The sequence below is a fragment of the Elephas maximus genome, chromosome 7, assembly GCF_024166365.1.
Source record: "Elephas maximus indicus isolate mEleMax1 chromosome 7, mEleMax1 primary haplotype, whole genome shotgun sequence".
Classification (NCBI taxonomy): domain Eukaryota; kingdom Metazoa; phylum Chordata; class Mammalia; order Proboscidea; family Elephantidae; genus Elephas; species Elephas maximus.
Window position 1 is genome coordinate 131,567,141 of NC_064825.1, and position 23,060 is coordinate 131,590,200.

At 48.3% G+C, this 23,060-nt stretch overlaps 1 protein-coding gene across 1 annotated transcript in view; it reads right to left on the reverse strand.

The window, feature by feature from the left end:
* CPT1A (carnitine palmitoyltransferase 1A) overlaps positions 1-23,060 on the reverse strand; it is an 89,310-nt gene that overhangs the window by 42,464 nt on the left and 23,786 nt on the right. Inside the window, exons 2-4 of the mRNA XM_049892723.1 lie at positions 13,053-13,206; positions 8,904-9,043; positions 2,079-2,250 (exon numbers count right to left, since the gene is read on the reverse strand). Of these exons, the coding sequence (XP_049748680.1) occupies positions 2,079-2,250; positions 8,904-9,043; positions 13,053-13,193 (453 nt within the window). The 5' untranslated portion in view covers positions 13,194-13,206. The remainder of the gene's footprint in view (positions 1-2,078; positions 2,251-8,903; positions 9,044-13,052; positions 13,207-23,060) is intronic.

Genomic DNA, 23,060 nt, shown 5'->3' on the forward strand with positions numbered 1-23,060 from the left:
ATCTGTGGTATCACAGTATGGCTGCACCTGTGCACATGAGTAAGTCTCGCCTATGTCTTCGAGCCCTTGGCTTCGGCGATTGGCTTGAGGCTCATGCGTAGGATCCAAGCTGAGGAGCCTGGACCTCGTGCCATCCTCGTAGGAGGCCATGTTGTCCTTTCACTCATTGCTGGGCCTAGTGGAGATCACAAACTTGCCTATTCTTACTGTTTCAGCTGGAATGATCCAAACGTGGTGTAATAGCTGGTCATCTCATGCTGACCAGACTGCAGGGAAAGTTCTAGAGCTCATGCTGGAGGGAGGTAGAGAAATAGCATCAATGACACTTGGACCTGAGGAGCATTGGGACTCAACCTACAGTAGCGTGGAGGCCACCTGAGGGAAGATTACGTAACGTCTGTGTAAAGTGTGAGAACCACCCCTGAGTGTCTTCTTGCTGGGGGCCACCTAAGGGAACGTCACATAACATCTGCGTAAAGTCTGGGTGCCACCTCTGAGTGGCTTCTCGCTGGAGGCCGCCTGAGAGAATGTCATGTGACATCTATGTAAAGTGTAGGAGCTGCCTCTGAGTGTCTTCTTGCTAGAGGCCACCTAAGGGAACGCACGTAACGTGCATGTAAAGTGTAGGAGCCACCCCTGAGTGTCTTCTCACTGTACAATTTGGTTTCTTTGGAAAACTTTCAGCCAAGCAATAAGTACTTTGGAACAGGGAAGCCTGGTGTCAGGGGTATGCAGGGGACATGGGCACTGGCCACTGGGCTCCCTGTGAGTCCCCCAAAGGTTTTCAGCTGCTGAGGATAGCAGGCCCAGCTGCAGGCGCACCACCCCCTGGTGATGGTGAGCTGCTCAGGAGGCCCCGCCTCAGGCCACAGCTCACCAAACTACTAGGAGTTTGTTTCACTTATAAAACCATGAAATATCCCAATGAAAGCAAAGGCTTTAAAGGAAAATCTTCAGTTATGACCCATTGAGTCAATTCTGACTCATAGCAATCCTATGGGACAAAGTAGACTGGCACATTTCTCTCCTGCCGAGTGCTGGAGGGTTCAAACCCCCCACCTTTCGGTTAGCAGCTGAGAGCTTAACCACTGTGACACTAGGGCTCCTTCTAAGTATGACCAGTTTCATTCAAATTCATCCAGGCCATTTAACAAGGGCCTGTGAGGGACTGTGAGTTAACGCAGTCCAGTGTTTCTTTACAAGAACTTAAATTATTCACAGAAGACAGCCTTCATGGCTACTGGAAGTTGACTTTTGAGGCTCCTAGCATCACCGATGCTGCTTCTTCGCCTCCCCTCACCGTGAGCTCTAGAACTTTCCTTGTGTTTGTTAAGCATGAGATGACCAATTATTATACCAAGTTTAGAAGTTTACAAGGTAATGGGGCCTGAATAACTTGATGAAGGCTCAGGTGACGATACAAACTGGGCGACAGCACATGGTGAGGCCAGACACCGGTTCACAGGCCTGCGGAGCTTACAGGAGCCCGTGCACCAAAGACAGAGGCCCCACAAGTTCAGAAACGGCTTCTACCTTGATGGTTTGTTTCCAGAAAACTTGAGCTCATGAAAAGTTTTACACAATGGAAGTTGGATAAACATTCATGCACATGACAAAGTAATTCGCTTTGAGCAAGTGACACTCAGGCTAGGGACAAGGGCAGCTTCAGAGCACACTGGAAACGAACCACGAAACCATGGGCATCCCAGTCAGGTGGATCAGCTGAGGGAGATTTCTGAACACCTGGTTCCATGTTAGTCAGAAAAGCTACAAAGCAGTAATGGCTTTTATGTTATGAGGAGTGTGACAAAGAAGTAGCACTTTTATTTTATGGACGACCTGAACTGCAAACCCAGACGACGTAGATATTAAATGCTCAACACCCTCTAGCACCATTAAAGGAAAAACACTCTCGGGCCCAAATGTAGGCATCATGGTATATCAAGCCCCTCCAGGAAGTAAGGACAACACACAGGTCCCAAGCCAAGCATCAAAGGGGCAAAAGTTCCACAAGATTCCTTATTTCAAGAGTAAAAAACATCGAAACAAGCACCACACTGAGCCGGAAGTGGGATTACCATCCAGATCTTGGTCGTGCGGCTCATCTTGCCATGCTCATTAAACATCCACCCGTGGTAGGAGAGCAGCACCTTCAGGGAGTAACGCATGGTGATAATGAGTGCCACCCACAGGCCGGTGCCAAAAAGGATGCCGCTGACGATGTTCTTCGTCTGGTCCGACATGTAGCCACTGCCGAAGCAAAGCAAAACAACGCATTAGTGTGGAAAAAAGATGGTGTGGGTTGCAACTGACCAAGACCTGTGCTGATAGGCTGAACCACCCCTCCCCATCTGTCAGTGTGTCACACCGTGGTGGCTTTCATGTGGCTGTGATGCCGGAAGCCATGCCACCACTATTTCAAATACCAGCAGGATCACCCACGGTGGACAGGCTTCAGCAGAGCTTCCAGACTAAGACTAGGAAGAAAGGTCTGGCAACCAACTTCCAAAAACCAGGCGTTAAAAACCCTATGGATCACAACAGAAGATTGTACAATATAGTGCTGGAAGACGAGCCCCCTAAGTTGGAAGGCACTAAAAATACACAGTGGCTGAAACTCTGGACTGTCACGTCAACCATCGTGAAGATGAAGCAGGACCAGGCAGTGTTTTGTTCTGTTGCACGGGGCGGGTAGACGTGAGTCAGAGCCGACTCTACTGCAACAAATAACAACAAAAAGATGGAGCAGCCCCTGTTCACCAAAATAAAGAACATATAACCCCAAGTGGGAGTCAGGCCGTGTCAAACAGAGAAAGCTCGTGTGAACCCACCTCTCTAAGAGGTTACAGGCAATTTTCTTCCCACCTCAAAATCAATCAGTTCCATCTGCTTTGGAGGTCTATAAAGCCAACGAAGGATAATGCACGTAATCAGAAAAAAGAAACATCTTTCTCCAGAGACTGGAGCCCTGGTGGCACAGTGGTTAAGAGCTTGGCTGCTAAGCAAAAGGTCGGCAGTTCGAATCCACCAGGCACTCCTTGGAAACCCTATGGGGCAGCTCTGCTCTGTTCTATAGGGTCGCTATAAGTTGGAACTGACTCCACGGCAGTGGGTTTCCTCCAGAGGCTAGGGATGATGACAGAGGGAACGCTGTGAGACTGCTAGCTTGTACCACACCCCCATGATGAAAACTACACCCCAAAACAATGCGTACCTCCTGGACTGGGGGCTTTCACCGGTTTGTCCCTGCTCTTTATGTTTTGTTTTGTTTCCTCTCAAACACACCTTTGGATTTTACAATCACTCATAAGAAATTCAAAATCATTTGGCACAAATCACTTAATCAATAGAGCTAGTTTTTACATGATTAACATAATCAATGTCATTGACTTGTACATGAAAAAATACTGAATTGGCAAAAAAAAAAAAAAAATTCTCCCAACAATGGGAAAAGAAAAAAAAAAAGGAGCTTGTGTTTAGTTGAGGTAGGAATGGTGGAACTGTTTATCACGGATAAATGAAGAAGTTGCTCATATCCATAATCATTTAAATAATAAACAAAGAAAGTGGTTTCGGTTGCGATGGGAAATTAAATATTTTATGGTAAATGTGGACCTTAACAATGAGAAGAAATGCAGCTATTCATACATCTTTGTGGTTCTGATTTCAGTTTGAGTTGTTTTAGAAACTGGAAAATATTTTTAAAATCATAAATAGCTAAGGGTGCTTCAAATTATTAAAACAGCCAACACCTAAACTAAAAAAGGTATATCCAATATTCATAAACCACCAATTTTATAATACATAGAAATAAACATCTTCCAGGTAAAATACTTTGGTTTCAAAACTTTTATCTTTCTATAACTTGCCAAATCTTCCCTTAAAATTTAACTATAGTCTCTACTTTAAACCCGATGTTGTTTTCTAATAACCTAATCTATAAGCAAGCAAACTTACCCGTATGTACCCGTTGCCGTCGAGTTGATTTTGACTCATAGAGACCCTATAGGACAGAGTAGAATTGCCCCATAGGGTTCCCAGGAGTGCCTGGTGGATTCGAACTGCTGACCTTATGGTTAGCAGCCGTAGCTCTTAACCACTACGCCACAAGGGCTTCCTAAGCAAACTCAGACTTACGAATTTAAGAAGCTGTTTTCTGGATAGTGTACACTTTAGATTTCTAAGTACTACATCAGTGAAGGGGAAAGACACACATACTGAATTCTCAAAAATCAAAGAGCATTTTAGCATAAACAAATGACACGTTCAGGATTTTTTTAACACATATATGTACATATGTTGTTGTTGTTAGGTCTCATTGAGTCAATTTCAACTCACAGTGACCCCACGTGACAGAGCAGAACTGCCCCATAGGGTTTTCTAGGCTGTAATCTTTACAAGAGCAAATTGCCAGGTCTTTCTCGTGTGGATGGATGTGTATATACGTAAATATACAATATACATTACATATAGACACACACGTATATACATACATCCATATATACACACAACACACATATGTACATGTACAGACACACACATACATAACACATATGTACATGTATAGACACACATACATACTATACACATACATGCGCTTCCATAAAGAGCTTCGGCAAACACTTTCATTTAAATTCACAGTCCATAGCAGGCTGCTGCGGATGGACAGACAAGACACAAACCCCCTCGGCCACATCTGGCTGCCTGGCTTCTGGAAGCTGTTACCTGGGATGTCAGAGACCCTTCTCAGGAAGATTGTCCCAGAACAGCCTGGAAGCTGGAAGTCGCTGGCCCAGTTTACCACAATAGGTTTAGAGGGACAAAGAAACAAATCTTCTAAAGACCCAGATTACAAATGGCTTTAAATAGCTAACACTTCTAAATATAATCCAACGTGAAAAGGCAACCCATGCTAGAGAGAAACTGAAAATCTGTATCGAACTCACAACAGCCTGCAGAGCACACAGGACCAACACAATGGGTGCCCACAGGTGAGCCCTGTCCACAGGTGAGCGGACCATGACCCATCAGTAACCGGAGGAGAGAGGCATGGGCCCCAGAGTGTCCTAGGTCTGTCAGCTGCTTTCCGAGTGATGAGAGTGACAGAGTCCCTTCCACAGCTTCCCCAGTCTCCAGCCAGACTATGGAACCCGGCAGGCGTCCAAGCCCAGGCACGCTTCCATAAAAATGACAGGCAATTTTCATTCTGTCCCCTGCAGATGCTAATAAAGGCATGAGCCAGGGTTTGTTACCCAACTGGCGATTACAAGTCCCTCAGCTGGGCACTAAGTCCCTTCCTGAGTCTCCAGGGGCTCCATGAATAAGGAACAGCGTGTGGAGAACGCCTCTGCAGACCCTTCTGCAAAATGAGGGTCAGGAGTTAGGGGCATGTATTAACATCGTCGGAGCCCTGGGGGCGCACGGTCGAGAGCTCGGCTGCTAACCGAAAAGGTGGGCCATTCAAATCCACCAGCCGCTCCTTGGAAACCCTATGGGGAGGTTCTATTCTGTCCTATGGGGTCACTATGAGTCGGAATTGATTCAATGGGAACAGGTTTGGGTTTTTTTGGTTAACACTGTCTGGATGAAGTGCACTCATACGAATATTCACATCACTAAGTCAAATCCAGTTAATCTTTTATTTAAAGTCATCAGAAAGAAATTCTGTGAGTCAGTTTTAACATAGATCACATTTTACTAATTTATTTTCCTATTGCTTTTTGACCAAATGACATGTAAACCCAAACAACCAACAGGGCTCAGTGACAAAGGTCCGGAACTGCATTTTTGACTTGGTCACAATCCCGGCATTGAGAACACAGGCTCAGGAAGCGTGTGGACACACCCTGGGTCCCATTATGTTATGTCTCTCACATGTCTGACTTCACCTTCCAGACACAACTCCAGCCTGAACAACAACCTCCCACTACGAAACATGGACTTGGGGGAGTATTATTTCTCTAGTCAGAGTCCTGGTGGCAGAGTGGTTAAGAGCTCAGACTGCTAACCAAAAGGCTGGCAGCCGCTCCTTGGAAACCTTATGGGGCAGTTCTACTCTGTCCTGTAGGGTTGCCATGAGTTGGAATTGCTCAACGGCAGTGGGTATTTCTCTAGTCATAGACCTAGGAGTACCGCTGACACAAATGGTTACGCACTCAACTAACCAAAAGATTGGTGGGTTGAACCCACCTAGAGGTGTCTCGGAAGAAAGGCCCAGCAATCTGCTTCCGAGAAACTTGAAAACCCCATGGAGCAGTTCTCTATTCTGCACAGTTGGGGTTGCCAGGAGTCGGAATGAACTCAACAGCGACTAGCAACAGAACAACAGTCACAGACCTAAAATGTCTGCAAATGGAAGCAAGCAAAACAGCAGAAGGATCAGGTGTCCGGCACCAGCTATCTGTGGACGCTTCAAAGATACTGTAGTGCTTTCAAACTAGAAAATAAAAACGCATATTCAAGTGCAAGGGTCACAGGTGCAAACAAGGTAACAGCCCTGTGTTCCACTGTCCAGTTGCTCAATAATCAATACAGCAGTGGTGTTTGTCTCGCGGGAAGGTTCTCTGAAAAGAGACTTAGAGTCGGTCCTCCGTATCTGCGGCTCTGCATCCACAGATTCAACCAACTATGGACAGAAAATGCTTAAGAAAAAAAAAAAGCAAAGTTCCAAAAAGCAAAACTTGAATTTGCTGTACGCCGAGCTCTATGCTGAATCCACGTGAATGAAGTGGTGTGCAAGCATCCCCTGCTGTAGCCTCCCGCCATTTCACAGACCCTCAGCCTCTCTCCAGCACTCACTGTTCGAGCATTGTTTGCCCTGTGTCTCATCGGTTTGCTATTTGTGTTGCGCACCCTTTGTTTCTGGGGAAAAATGGCTACTAGAAAGCAATGAAGTGGTCAAAGCAATCCCTCAAAGGCTAAGTGTGAAGGGGCTGAGGGGCAGCAGAGGAAGGAGTTTCAAGCTAGTAAGGGGTGGCTGGCTAGCTCTGGAAAGCGCTGAAGCCTCAAGAACTTCAAGATCACGGGAGAGCCGCATCGGCTGAGGCCCAAGCCACAGCAGGCTTCCCAGAAGAGCTCAAGAAACTCATAGAAGAGAAAAGCTGCTTTCCAGAGCAAGTCTTCAATGGTGATGAAACAACTATTTACATAGCATCTATGTTGTATTTGGTATTATAAGTAATCTAAAAATTAATAAAGCTTCAGGGAGGATGTGTGTAGGTTATATGCAAATACTACATCATTTCACATAAAGGACTTGAGCATCCACGGATTTTGGTACCTGTGGGCGGTTCTGGAACCACCAGATACTCAGGGATGACTGTACTGAAGAAAGCAATAATTTTGGCATTGAATAGATTCCCATTTCTTCTTTCCGCGATCTTGGGCAAGAAATGAATCTCCCTGAACACCTCCTGACGGATACAATAGAGATGCCTACGCAAGGCAACCTCTTATGTCTACATGAGGTCATCTGACACGCCTATGCGAGGTCACTGGGCCTGAGCACTGACCTACAGGAGATCCTGGATCAGAGTCAGGGACATCTGAGAGCTCATGGAATAAAGGACATTGGAGGTGTTCAGCCAATGTTGACTGAACAAACACTCAGCGTGCCCTTTATTTTTTTTTATTATTTTTTTCACCCTCCTCTTCTAAGTTGTTCCTCCTTCATTAACATAAACTCACTGCCCCCTAAAGTTCCTATCTAATCTTTCAAGTTGCTGTTGTCAATTTGATCTCACATAAATAGTTGATAAAAAAGCACAATGCTCAAGACAGACCTTTTACTACTAGTCAAGCTAAACTATTGTTTGGTTTTAAGATATCAGGGAATATTTTGATTTAAGCTTTAAAGAATATCTCAGGGCAATAGTTTCAGGGGTTCATCCAGCCTCCAGAGCTCCAGAAAGTCTGGAGTCCATGAGAATTGGAAATTCTGTTTTACATTGTCCCCCTTTTGATCAAGATTTTTCTATGGAATCTTTTCTCAAAATGTTCAGTAATGATAGCCAGGCACCATCCAGTTCTGGTCTCATGGCCCAGCATACCCTTTAGAACAATCCAGCACACCTGCATGAGACCCATGGACCAGGAGCTTCTTAGAGAAAAATATCTACCTAGATGCACTTCCAGGGAGCCCCTGGGTATCACAAATGGTTAGGTGCTTGACTACTAGCTGAAAGTCGGCAATTAGAACCTACCCTGAGGCTCCCTGGAAGACAGGCCCAGCGATCTCCTTCTGAAAGGTCACAGCCTTGAAAGTCCTATGGAGCAGTTCTACTCTGTACACACGAGGTCGCCAGCAGTTGGAATCGACTCAGTGGCAGCCAACAACATGCACAGCTTAAACCTGGATTCCTGCCCTGAGTTTAGAGTCTAAGGGAGTAAAATTCAATTAACAAGAGCACCTCTGGGCCAAATCTCTTGGCAAAAAGAGAGCTTGCTTTCAAACTCCTAGAAAAGTCTAAAATTTCAAGAGGAGAGAATGACAGGGATTCCCTCGGGGGGGGGGGTCTCTAAACCACTGAGAGGGATCTAAGGGTCTGGGTTCACCCCAGAGCGCCCCACAGCAATCTGTTCACAGGGGCACAGCTGGAACTCTAGAATGGACTCAGAAACAACCATGCTGGGAACTAACTCCCTGGGCAGAAATTTCTTTGGCAACCCCGCTGGCCAGGCTAGATGCTCCTGGGGCTTCAGAGAGAGGGAGCACAACTCCTGGGGGACCTTAACAGCAGTCCAGAAAACAGGAAGCAAGCCTACATGGGGACAGCCAGCAAAAGCTTCCAGTGAGTCTGGAACAGCAGGTGTCCACAGGCATGACATTTGAGAAGACAGACAGACACTGGCAACGAAGCCTCGATCACTTCTAGGATCATCTGTGATGCCACAGGATGACTTACGTCGTGTCGAGGGTCCGGTTGATTTTTGCGATGATTCCCAGTGAGGGGTCGATCTTGGCGTACATGGTTGACATTACGCCTACCACCACGATAAGCCAGCTTGAGGGACTGGCTGGGTAAACGCCCGTGATGATTCCATTCTGAAAACAAGCACAAGCCGTAAGCAACGCCCTTTGCATAGACATACACATTAAATCAGATGCCCCCAGTCACGGGGACCTCCCAGCTAACTCCAGAGCTTGAGAATCTTGGTGAGGCGCCAGGCAATGGGGAGAAGATGGTTTGAGGCACATGGTTTGCAACACACTGCCACTAGCTGGAAATGTTACCTCCACTGTTCCAACTTTCTCCCAACTTCTTCCTTTCCTCTACTTCTGAGCCAAAACACCTCCCAAACACCTCCCGAAAGTCTCTCAAAGGCTGATCCCAGGACTTGAGAATCACCTGCGGCACTAGTTTAGCATACAGGTTCCTGGGCTCTACCCAGACTGACTCCCAACACCCACCGGCTGAGGATGGGCCACCAAGCCATCTAGTCTTCCCCTAGTCTGCTCTGCTCTAGGGTGCCTATGACCCCAGCTTCAAAGTCACCCCCTCACTTCTCCTTGGTCAAGATGCCTGCTTGACCTCAAAGTATTTAAAGGAGAAACTCCTACAATGTCAAGAATTTGCTGTAAAACACTCCAAAAAAACCCCAAACCTGTTGCTGTTGAATCGATTCTGACTCATAGTGACCCTACAGGACAGAGTAGAACTGCCCCATAGGGTTTCCAAGGTGTGGCTGGTGGATTTGAACTGCTGACCTTTTGGTTAGCAGCCGAGCTCCTAACCACTGTGCCACCAGGGCTCCAAAACCCCGACACCAGTCCCAGTGCCCTTCAGTCGATTCCGACTCATAGCGACCCTATAGGACAAACTAGACACCTGGTGGAATCGAACTGCCAACCCTTTGGTTAGCAGCCATAGCACTTAACCACTACGCCACCAGGGTTTCCCATACAGTCCCCTTTAAATGCTGCAGCCCCCCCCCACCCCCCGCAAAAGAAAGGTGAGAAGAAAGGATCCATGAAACAAGATGATTGGTGAAGTGTTGAAGATCAACGCTGGGAGGTTAACAGAGAGAGTTGCTAATCTATTCTCTTCACATTTGTGTATGTTTGAAAATTTCCAATTCAAAAAAAAAAAAAATTCTTGCTTACCAAAGCCATCATGATAAGATACTGATGAGAACAAGACAATGGATTTTAAAAACTATCAAAGCCCCTTTTATCTGAATTCCCTTAGAAGATACTCACATCCCTAAATTTAGCCCTATTGGATCTTCAATTATTGGAAGATGTAGGAGAAAGAGACTTTACACAAAGGGGGTCTTTTCACATTCTCTGAAGTAAAAAATTTTTTCAACCCTCTCATGAGCAGCGGGACATACAGGGCCCACCTACAACTTCCACCTCTCAGGTTTATTGGTAAGCTACCATACCACTGCCAGTAGGTGCTGCCGGCAGGTGGGGACCTGTATAACTGTTTGACATGGAAGAAACAGGCGTGTGTCACAAATTACTGTTTCTAGAGTGTATGGTGTGAGGTGTTGTATCCTGAAGGCGCAACTGTGCCAAACTTTTGTCTCTTTTGCTTTTGTTCAGTGAGCTAAGCCTTGTAAGTATATTTTCTGTTCCTCTGCATTATTCAGAAGTTGAGTTTCTTGAGAGTTCCCGTGAATATCACACTTTTAGGCACCATACATTATACGCACGGGTCCAGGGATGCAGAAGGTGATACAGAGCCCACAGGGATATATCTGTCCCACATAATCCTACCCCCAGAGTTCAGAGGGACAACTGTGCCCCACATAATCCTATCCCTAGAGTCCAGAGGGAAATGTGTGTCCCACATAACCCTACCCCCAGAGTCCAGAGGGACAACTGTGTCCCACATAATCCTATCCCTAGAGTCCAGAGGGACATGCGTGTCCCACATAATCCTACCCCCCAAGTCCAGAGGGACAACTGTATCCCACATAATCCTATCACCAGAGTCCAGAGGGACATGTGTCCCACATAATCCTACCCCCCGAGTCCAGAGGGACATGTGTGCCTATATAATATGTATCAAAATCCATATTTCATAACAAAATTTCAGAAATGCTCCTTGATTCAGCATCCATTAATGAAAACATGTGGTATCAACAACAAAAAATTTTTTTTAATTAATTCATACACAAAACGGTTAAAAAATAAATGAATTAGAATTAAAAAAAAATAAATAAATGAAGGGTGGGAAGCAGGAGAGAGAGGGGAGTTTTGCAGTTAAACAGTCCCCTGTTCTCGTGACGCTCCCAGTCCTTTCTGAAGCACACCAAGGCCCTGGTGTCGGAAGCAGCTCCGGCGGCCCTCACTGATCCCTCCCCTCTGCGCGTTCCGGGTCTCGCCTAGTAAACCACCTGCTATGCGTGCTCACGTACTTTCACATCTGGCCTGCTCAGCTATACTATAAAAACCAGAAGAGCTGCTGTTGAGTTGACTCTGACTCCTGGCGACCCCAGGTGTGTCAGAGTAGAACTACACTCCACAGGCTTTTCAATGGTTGTGACTTTTCAGAAATAGATCACCAGGCCTTTCTTTCAAGGTGCCTCTTGATGAACTCAAACTGCCAACCTCCTGGTTCATAGTTGAGCACTTCACCGTTTTTGTTACCCAAGGCCTCCTAGGTGTATTAAAAAAAAAAAAAACCAAACCCGCTGCCATCAAGTCAATTCCAACTCATGGTGCTTCCACAGGGTTTTCTTGGCTGTGATCTTTATGGAAGCAGATCGCCAGGTCTTTCTTTCACAGTGCTGCCACCGGCTGGGTTTGAACCTCCAACCTTTAGGTCAGTAGTTGAGCACTTGACTGTTTGAGCTACCCAGAGACTCCTAACTGTACTTTAAGGTCTTTAAAATCAGAACAATATTTTCACTGGGTTGAATATGATGGAGAGGCCTCTGCACCCGCACTTCCATTTTCTTAGATTTGAAGGTAAAAGGGCCAGTCCTCAGCCAAATCCTCAAGCTGATGGAGCTTAGCTTTGCCTCCCTGGTTTTTCCCCAGTAGGTGGTGCCCTCCTCCACTGCTGGAGGATAACGCCAAGGGCTAAGGGGACGGGGTGTGACTCCATCATTTACATGGGGCCAAGGACCCACTGCTGAGCCCAGGACACTCCTGCCAGGCTGGGGCTCGCCCACCTTCTCACCCATGTCACGTGGCCCGCTCCTCCAGCTCCTCCAAACCCTCTCTGTGCTACCCTCTGAGAAGGAAGATGGAAACCCCAAACTCTGAACAGCAGCTGCCCTGGGGGTGGTCAACACACTCACTTCTGTCTTGCTGTTCTTTCATCTCCTCTAAATTTTCCAAACACGCATTCACTGCTTCTGTGATTTTAAAAAGTGAATTAAAAACAAAAGAATAAAATGTAAATGACTCTTGTACTTAAAAGGGTGAATTTCCCACTTTTTCGGGCAAGCCGAACAGAAAACAGGTGAAGTTAACTGTATGTGAATTTTCATGGACATTTTTTTGATGCTGGAATTATTTTATTGGCGAGATATTTATTAAATAAAATCGTTTATGTTTACAAAGTTGGAAAAAAATCCTTTTTTCCACTAGGTGTAACAGATCCCTGACTCAGAGCAGGAGATGTGGATTCTAGACTTCCCACTCACCCTCTCCGAGCCTCAGTTTCCTCACCGATCTGCCCTGCTTACCTTACAGGACTCCTTCAAGAATTTAGCAAGCCAATATATGCGGAAGTGGTTCAAAAACTAGGTACCACAGAGATATAAACTATGTGCTAGTTATAACTCTGAAATGCTTATATTTCGACAGCACCTAGAAAACTATTGCTTAGATATTAAAGTGAATGTTATTAAAAGAAAGAAAAAAGCTGCCGGCGAATCAGCTCTAACTCATGACGACCCCGTGTGTATGAGTAGAACTGTGCTCTCTGGGGTTTTCAATGGCCGATCTTTTGGAAGTAGATCGCCAGGCCGTTCTTCCGAGGCACCTATGGGTAGACTCAAACCTCTAACCTTTCAGTTAGCAGCCGAGCACATTAACCAATGGCACCACCCAGGGACTACGAATATCACATAAACTTAAATGAAGAACTGCAAACCTTGAATCTGATGAACTTCTTTTTCCAGGAATGAAGTCCAGAGAGATAGATTTGTTTAAGGGCCTCATGGCTCAGCTGGAGGTCGATCCCGTCTGGGGTGACGGTGAACTGAAAGGCCACGGCTTGGTGAGCTTCTGCCATCGTGAATGGTCACCTGGAGAGGAAAGGAAGAAGACTGTAGAAAATCCCCTACACAGAAATTTAGTTGGCTAAGTGTTTCCTCTCCATTTAACAGACGTAATATTTTTCATGAACACATCCAATTCAGAGCCACCATACCTTACACCCTAGTCCCCCATCCAAGGAGCCCCGGTGGTGCAGTGTTAAGCACTCAGGTGCTAATCGAAAGGTCAGCGATGCCAAGCCACCAGCTGCTCCACGGAAGGAAGAGGTAACAGTCAGCTTCCATAAAGATTAACCAAAGCAAACCCATTGCCCATGCATCAATCCTGACTCATAGCAACCCCACAGGACTCAGTAGAATTGCCCCACAGGGTTTCCAAGGCTGTAAATCTTTATGGAAGCAGACTGCCACATCTTTCTCACAGCCTTGGAAACCCTATGGGGCAGTTCTACTCTGTCCTAGAGGGTTATGAGTCAGAATTGACTTGACGGCAAAGGCTTTGTTTTCGTTTTGTGGTTTATCCCCTGATCAGCACTGTATCAACAATTGCTGCCTTTTGCCTAGAAACCCTGGATGATCAACAGAGGCTGGGGACCCTAAGCCCCTCGTCCGGCCTTCAGGCCCAAGCCTGTGGATCCCTCACCCCCACTGCGGCCTCCAGACCCCAGGAGCAGGGATCCCCCACCTCCTAGACCACAGGCAATGGGATTCCCCCAGCCCAGGCCCTAGCCATTCCAGGGAACTGTACCTCCAGGCCAACAGCTCAGTCCGTACCCAGCTTGCTATGGAAGCCAGTGGCTGTTCAGCAATTTAGTCTGCAAAGGCCTATCTACCTCCTCTAGCTCACCAGCCCCGAGGCTGGCCTAGAAGAAACCCCACAGGTCCTCACACAAGTCCACAATGGCCCTGACCCCTGACCTTCAGGTAGGAACGCTGGGCCTAACACCCAACGCCTTCACCTGCCGAGCCTGTGGCTGCTGTTCTGAGGAGCTATTTTAAGCTACAGATACCACCATGAGGGACTTCATTAAAATAAGACAGGCCGAGTCCTCAAGAGCGGGTGTTCTGAGGTCGGGTCTGGGTGTTCCTCCTCAGAGTCTCTGACTGAAACAAAACTGTCTCCAACATTCAAAGGACTGAACAGTTACCAGGGTATTTTACCTCACCTCTGGGCACAGCCCTTCCCGGGCTCGCTTCCCTGCCAGCAAAAGAAAACACACTTCGTTTCAACCGCTTTGGAGACCTACGATCTATTCTGTCTCCCCTCACAGTCCTTCCAACACCCCACCCACCATAGTCACCTCACCCTCTTCCACACGCAGTCGTCCTCTCCCCCCAGAGCTGGCTCCTCTCCCCTCTGAGGGTTGTGCTATATTGCTATCTCTGTCTACACTGTTTTGACGCAAAGTACTAAATGGATGTTGTTGTTGTTGTTTGGTGCCATTGAGTTGATTTTCGACTCATAGTGACCCCATGTGACAGAGCAGAACTGCTCCATAGGGTTTCCTTGGCCGTGATCTTTACAGGAGCAGGTCACCAGGTCTTTCTTCCACAAAGCCTCTGGGTGCTGACCTTTCAGTTAGTGGCTGAGTGCTTAGCCACTGCGCCGCCCGGGTTCCTTCATATATTTACCACACAGACACACACACACAAATATACACACACACAAAAAAGAAGCCTACTCTGCACTGAGTATGGGGCAAGGAAGCAGACCGGGAAGAAGCTGGGCCATGTGCCAGCAGAGTGCGGACGGGGCCTGGCCCGGAGTGGGGACGCTGGGGAGGGGAGGCTGACCGGTGGAAACATGTTTCAGAGGCACCTGGGTGGGCTTGCTGAGGAAACGGACGCTTGGACTTCGAGCTTGAAGATGCCCGTGGTGGCCGAGAATTCACATATGGATAACCTCCTACTTTTGAAATGTCACCAGAGGAACCTAGTGCTGAGGAGAGGCTGGGGTGGGTGACGCGTCTGAGGAGAGGCTGGGGTGGGTGACGCGTCTGAGGAGAGGCTGGGGTGGGTGACGCGTCTGAGGAGAGGCTGGGGTGGGTGACGCGTCTGAGGAGAGGCTGGGGTGGGTGACGCGTCTGAGGAGAGGCTGGGGTGGGTGACGCGTCTGAGGAGAGGCTGGGGTGGGTGACGCGTCTTGAGGACAGGCTGGGGTGGGTGACGCGTCTTGAGGACAGGCTGGGGTGGGTGACGCGTCTTGAGGACAGGCTGGGGTGGGTGACGCGTCTTGAGGACAGGCTGGGGTGGGTGACGCGTCTTGAGGACAGGCTGGGGTGGGTGACGCGTCTTGAGGACAGGCTGGGGTGGGTGACGCGTCTTGAGGACAGGCTGGGGTGGGTGACGCGTCTTGAGGACAGGCTGGGGTGGGTGACGCGTCTTGAGGACAGGCTGGGGTGGGTGACGTGTCTTGAGGAAAGGCTGGGGTGGGTGACGAAAAGAGGAAGTCGGCACAACTGCATCCCATCCCACGTAGCCTTAACCATGGAGTCAACTCCAACTCGCAGTCACCCCACATGTGTCCGAGTAGAACTGGGCTCCACAGGGTTTTCGATAGCAGATTTTTCAGAAGCAGACCACCAGGCGTTTTTTCTGAGCTATATAACTGTGGCCTAGAGCAATCTGTAAAACACTCCACAGCATTTACAAATTATTTAGTGGCACTGGGTAAACATCCGTTGCCTGGTCAATGTTGAAGAAACGGACTCCATTTTAGAAAGCAGTCACAGTTGTAGACAAATGCGTCCCACAGTTGGGTTTATAATGTTGGAGAGGGCATTGAAGCAAACAGCCTCGAATCCATTTCTCAGAAAGATACCCAAGTGGTTTGAAGATCTCCCCAGAGTCTCCAGGTTACCTCCTCACCATCCCTCCCAAAGCCTTCTGCATCCACATTGACCAAGTGGCCGAGGCAGGTGTTACCGAGTTAACTCCGCACAGTGCGCACCACATCACGGCAAATAAAACTACGGGACAGGTTACTGTTTAAATAATTACCAGATCTTTCCCGGGCTTTATACAGAACACAAAGGGACTGCTAATGCCAGCAGATTAATACAGTGTTTGTAGCCGATTCTATCAGAAGGTACGTATCCGATGCTGCCGAGGAATCCAACCTCTTCTCAGGAGAATGAGATAGGCTGGCAAGAGGTACGACTTCCTTTCCAGGACGAACACACTCTGGCCAGAACTATCTTAATTTAACTTGGGATTTGCTTATTTTGATGGACTCAAAGCAACCTTGAATCCTAAATGCCCCTAAAATGGACACGTTGTTTTTCTAGTTTTGCAGCAGCCAAGACGCGGTGCCTGGAGCTACCTCCCCTCTCCCCTCTCTTCGAGCCCTGAGCAGGAATTGGTGAGCCCGACAACATGGGCTAGAGAAGCCCTATGCAAATCTATTGGGAGTAAATCCCACCCTTGATCCTGATGCCTGAAAACCTGGCTACTGCTTGCCTCACGTGGCCATCCAGGAAATGCAGACCAGAACTCCGATGAGATACCCCGTCACATCCACTAGTGTGGCTGGAATCAGAAAGATAAGAACAAGGTATGACAAGGATCTGGAGAGACTGGAACCCTCATCCATTGCTGGGGGGAATGTAAAACGGTGCAGCCGCTGTGGAAAACGGTTTGGCAGCTCCCCAAAAGATTAAACCAAAAACCAAACCCATTGCTGTCGAGTCTATCCTGACTCATAGCAACCCTATAGGACAGAGGAGAACTGCCCCATAGGGTTTCCAAGGACCACCTGGTGGATTCGAACTGCCGACCTTTTGGTTAGCAACCGTAGCTCTTAACCACTACGCCACCAGAGCTTCTCCTCAAAAGGTTAGACATAGGATTACCACATGACCCAGCAATTCCATTCGTAGGTACAGATGCAAGAGAAGTGAAAACATAACATCCGCACAAAAATAGGTACGCGAATGTTCACAACAGCGTTGTTCTTAATTGCTCGAAAGAGGAAACAACCCAAATGTCCGTCAACACACGAATGGATAAATAAAATGCGGTCTATTCATGCGGGAAAATATTACGCGGCCGTAAAAAGGAATGGAGTCCTGATACACGCTCCTACACGGATGAACCTTGATGAAAGAAGCCAGATACAAAAGATGACACAGGACATGATTCCACGTACATGAAACGTCCAGAAGAGGCAAATCTAGAGAGACAGAAAGTCGATTAGTCGGGGCAGAGGTATTGGGAGGGATGGATAAAGGGTGCAGGGTTGCTTTAGGGAGTGATGAAAATGTTCAAAAATTGACAGAGGTGATGGCGGTACAGCTCTGTGAATACATTGAAAACCATTAAATCGTACGCTCGAAGTGGGCAGACTGTATGCATAGTGTGTAGAGCTCAATAAAGATTTTATCAAAACACTGCCTCATTACCTTGAGTGCTATCTATTTTTATGTACTGGGAGGTGTGGAAGTTCCTGGCAGTAAACAATGTGGCCTTTGGTCCTGGTTCCTAAGAGTCAATGAGTGGGTGGGTGGGGGCTGGTTATTACCTCCACACCTAAAGCCAATGAGGGGGGGATTTATTATCCAGCTCATGTTTGGCACCAGAGGTGCATGATCTCCGCCTTCCTGAACTGGTTTGACACCACGTGTCCCTAAACTTTCTCAATGATGTAATGGGGGGGTGGGCAGTGGGCTGTGTGGACGAATTTTTCCTCCCTTCACCCCATTCACTAGGCGTTTGCTGATGACATTAAGGAATTACTGCTAAGTAATTATGGTACTCGTGAAGAATATTGAATACACCATGGACTGCCAAAAGAACAAACAAACCCGCCTTGGAAGAAGTACAACCAGAATGCTCCTTAGAAGTGAGGATGGCGAGACTTCGTCTCACGTACTTTGGACATGTTGTCAAGGGGGATCAGCCCCTGGAGAAGGACATCATGCTTGGTAACATGGAGGGCCAGTGAAAAAGGGCAAGGCCTTCAACCAGGTGGATTGACTCAGTGGCTGCAACAATGGGCTGAGGCATAACAGTTGTGAGGATGGCACAGGACTGGGCAGTGTTTCGTTCTGTTGTACACGGGGTCGCTATAATCAGAACTGACTCGATGGCACCTAATAACAACAACAACAACAATTTTCAAATGAGGGGCCCTAGTGGCGCAGTGGTTAAGTGGTTGGTGATTCGAACGAACCCACCAGTAGCTCAGCCTGGTGATCTGCTCCTGAAAAAGATTACAGCCTAGAAAACCCTATGGGGCAGTTCTACACACGTGGGGTCGCCATGAGTTGAAATCGACTCCAGAGCAACAAGTTTGTTCGTTTGTTTTTCAAGATGTGATATGGTATTACGGTTATTTTCTAGAAAGTCCCTATCTTTTAGCAATATAAACTGAAACACATATGATAAAACAAGCATTTTATCATGTCTGGGACTTGCTTCCAAATTATTTGGGGCGGGATACTAGATAAAGGCACAGAACAGTAATGGGCATGAATCCGTAAAGCTGGCTGAGGGCCAGGTGGGGTCCCTAATGCCAGTCTCTCTTCTTTTGTGTATGTTTGAAAACTTCTACAATAGTTTCTTAAAATGTGTTAAAATCAAATAAAACGCATCCGCTGAAGCTGGGGCTAAATCTCTCACATTTAGAGAGCACTTTTCAAAGCCCTGGTGGCGCAGTGGCTAAGAGCTACAGCTGCTAACCAAAAGGTCAGCAGTTCGGATCCACCAGATGCTCCTTGGAAACCCTATGAGGCGGTTCTAGTCTGTCCTATAGGGTCGCCATGAGCTGGAATTGGCTTGACAGCAACGGGTTTGGTGTTTTTCTGTCTTTGTTTTTTTTGGTTTTTCAAAGTTCAAGGAGCCCTAGTGGCACAGTGGTTATGCACTCGGCTGCTAAGCAGAAGGTCGGCAGTTTGAACCCACCAGCAGCTCCGCAGGAGAAAGACCTGGTCATCTGCATCCGTAAAGATTACAGCCAAGAAAACCCTCTGCGGCAGTTGTACACACATGGGGTCACTATGAGTGGGAATCCACTCATTGGCACCTAACAACAGCATACCTGTGCAATCCCTTTTGGGACCCAGGGATTTAATGATTTTTTATCAGTGTAAGGTGTGTTATGCTAATGAGGCCATTTATCAGTGTAGGGTGTGTCCTAATCACTTCTGAGTTATCAAAAGAGCAACACAAAGGGTGGGGCCCCGGAAAGACGCCAGGTAAAGGTGGCCAAGGAACTTAGGAACACCAAGGCTACAGAGGCCGAAGGAGGCAAGGACCTTCCCCCAGAACCAACAGACGGAGAGACCCTTCCCCTAGAGCTGGCGCCCTGAATTTGCACTTCTAACCACTTGAACTGTGAGAAAATGAATTTGTTTGTTAGACCCATACACTTGTAGCGTTTCTGTTACAGCAGCATTAGTGCCGTAAACACGATTGTTTTCTGTTTGAAATCAGGAGATACCGCACACACATACAGAAAAGCAGAGAGCGCCCTCTTGAACATATAGGGACATTTTGCCACAGTGACTTCAGAACGCGCCCCCCCCCCCTTTTTAAAGAAATGAAACATCAGCTACAGCCTCTGCCATGGATTGAATTGTGTCCCCCCAAAATAAGTGTCAACTTGGCTAGGCCATGATTCTCAGTGTTGTGTGGTTGTCCTCCACTTTGTGATTTGATTATCCTACATTTTGAGAAGTGCTGAAAATCCTAGCTTCTCTACCTGTGGTTATGGTCCCATTTGGGAGTGAGCTGTCCATTACGATAATGAGGATTCATACTCAGTAAAGTAGAAGGTCAGTGAAAAAGAGGAAGACCCACAATGAGATGGATTGATACAGTGGCTGCAACAGTGGGCTCAAACACAGCACCTCTTGTGAGGATGGCACAGGACCGGGCAGTGTCACCTAACAGTATCAGTGAAGATTAGGGTGGGGTGCAACACCCTTACTCAGATCATAGCCCTGATCCATGTAAGGGGAATTTCCCTGGGGTGTGGCCTGCATCACCTTTTACCTTACAAGAGATAAAAGGAGAGAGAAGCCAGCAGAAAGGGAGGGACCTACTACCACCAAGAAAGAAGAGCCAGGAGCAGAGCACATCCTTCGGATCCAGGATCTCTGCACCAAGAACCTCCTAGACCCAGGGGAAGAGTGATGCCAAGACACATGGAGATCTCCAGGGAATGTCAGGCCCTCAGATGCTGAAAGGAGACAAGGACCTTCCCCCAGAGCTGACAGAGAGAGAAGGCCTTCCCCTAGAGCTGGCACCCTGAATTCAGACTTCTAGGCTCCTAAACTCTGAGGGGAGCTATGGTGGCACAGTGGTTAAGAACCTGGCTGCTAACCAAGAGGTCTGAATTCAGACTTCTAGGCTCCTAAACTCTGAGGGGAGCTATGGTGGCACAGTGGTTAAGAACCTGGCTGCTAACCAAGAGGTCAGCAGTTCAAATCCACCAGCTGGTCCTTGACAACTCCATGGTGCAGTTCTACTCTGTCCTGTGGGCTTGCTATGAGTCGGAATCAACTCGATGGCAACAGGTTTAGTTTTTGGCTAAACCATGAGAGCATAAATTTCTGTTTGTTAAAGCCACCCACTTGTGGTATTTCTGTCATAGCAGCACTTGGAAACTGAGGCGGTCTCCACAGCCCTTTCTCTTCTCTCCCATCCCCAGAGGTAAAGACTACCCTGAATTTCGAACTTATCTTTCCCATCTGTGTTTGAGTCTCTAAAAAGTATATGCTATTGTGTGTGTTACGTTTATGCAGACGCTATTATACCATATACGTCTTTCTGCAACTTGCTTTCTGTCCACGCTATACTCTGGATGCACACCCATGCTGATCCACGCACTCTCACCCTTTCACTTCGGCACCCCACTGCCAAGAGACTCCACCATTTGGCTGTTTGTGACCGTCTGAGAGTTTTGTTTCCACTATCGTAGACAAGGAGATGGAGAGTGACCCGTAAGGGTTAGAGCAGTATTTTTTATCAAGGGTGGGAGTCCAGGCTGAGCCCTCCCCCCCAGGAAGTGTCCCTCCTCCTAGTCTCCCCTCTCCCTGATCCAGTTCCTTGGCAATGTGGTCAGCATGCCTACTACGCCCTCGTGGAACCCAGCCTCCTGGCTCTGCTTCCCAGGGCCCTGGCTGTGTCCCCAGGTTTCCCAAGGCCAATTTCCCAGAGGGGCCTGAGCAAGCTGGCATGGAACCTCGGGGCCGGTCTCACCTTCTGCCTTGCATGGAGCAGGTGCTCAAGCTTGGTGACACCTCCTTTCATTGCTTCCTTCCAAGGGGCTGGGCCAGTGGCTGGTGGCCACCACATCCACGCTGGTTAGGGAAGTCCTGACACAGTGACAACTGTGCCACTCTGCCCACCTTATGGTCCCTCCCCTTCCGTGTGCCAAGAATATGCCACTTCCAGCACAGTGAATATAACTAAAGTCACTGAACTTGCTCTTGGGTGCCATCGGGTCGATTCTGACTCACAGCGGCCCTAAGGGACACAGTAGAACTGCCCCATAGGGTTTCCGAGGCTGCCATCTTTACGGAAGCAGACTGCCACATCTCTCTCCCACAGAGCAGCGGGTGGGTTCCAAGTGCCGACCTTTTGGTTAGCAACTGAGCGCTTAACCACTGCGCCACCAGGGCTCCTTACTGGCAGCACAGGGAACATAATGAATGTCACTGAGCTTGTTGTTGGGTGCCGTTATGTTGATTTTGACTCATAGCAACCCCGTGTGACCAACTGCCCATAGGGTTTCCAAGGCTCTCGTTTTTAAGGAAGCAGATGGAGACATCTTTCTCCCGGGAAGCCACCGGCGGGTCTGAACAGCCAACAGCTGAGCGCTTAACCACGGTGCCACCAGGGCTCCTTGTCTAGACACGTAAAAAATGTTGAAATGGCGAATGTTTTGTTCTGTATACTTTAACTACAAAATTAAAAAAAAAAAAAAAAGTGCCACTTCTGCACCACAGCATGGCGGGGCAGAAAGGCCTTCCCAGGCTCTCCTGTCCCACAGATGGGGGGCAGGCACCCCGAGTGAGGCACATGGCCACTCCTGCACGCATTGTCTCCAATTCTCCCTTCCTGGCTCAGTCCTGGCTTCCCAGGGACACCGCCCCAGCCAGCTGGACACTGTTGTCACATCTCTTTGTTGGTGGCTGGAAACCCCAGCAGCACAGTCCTGTCAGGAAGAGCCGGGGGCGGCTGGCTGCACTCTGGCTGGCAGGCAGGCTCACGTCTGGATCCTGGCCACCCACACCCAAGCCCCTCTCCATCCCGTCCATCTCCAGGGCTGCAGGGGGTCAGCCAGGGGCACGCAGACCGTGAGTTTAGAGGGGCGGCTGCCCCTGCCCAGACCACCTGGGCCGCGGAGGCTCTGCTGGCCTCAGCTTACTTGTACAATTGCTGAACCCTTAAGGGACCCATTCCGGCCCACTTTCGGTTCCTTCTTCCTCCTGGATGAGGTCGCCAGGCTAACCCAGCTGTCTCTGTTGCTGCCACCACCCCTCCACCAGCCCCTGAGGGGGGCCACCTGCTCCTCTTCCAGCCTGACCTCGCCCCGCTGGCTCCCACCCATGAGCCACGCCCTTGGCTTAACTACAACCTGTAGGCCCTCATTCCAAAGACCTCAAATAGAAATTAATCTCCTTGTCTTTCCCACACACCTGCACCCTCCCTCCCCAGGGTACCACTGCCCCCCACCCCTGGCCCCAGTATTGATGTAACCAGAGCCCTCTTTCCTCCCACCCCATGCAAATCCAGCCGCCAAAGCCTGCTGGGCCTCCTACTTCCCTTTCCATGGCCCCCACCAAATCCCAGTGCATTTCACTTCCCCTGGATTGTAACTGCAGCTCCTGGATTCACCTTTCTTCCAGCTCTTCCTCCTCCACCCCACACCTCCGTAC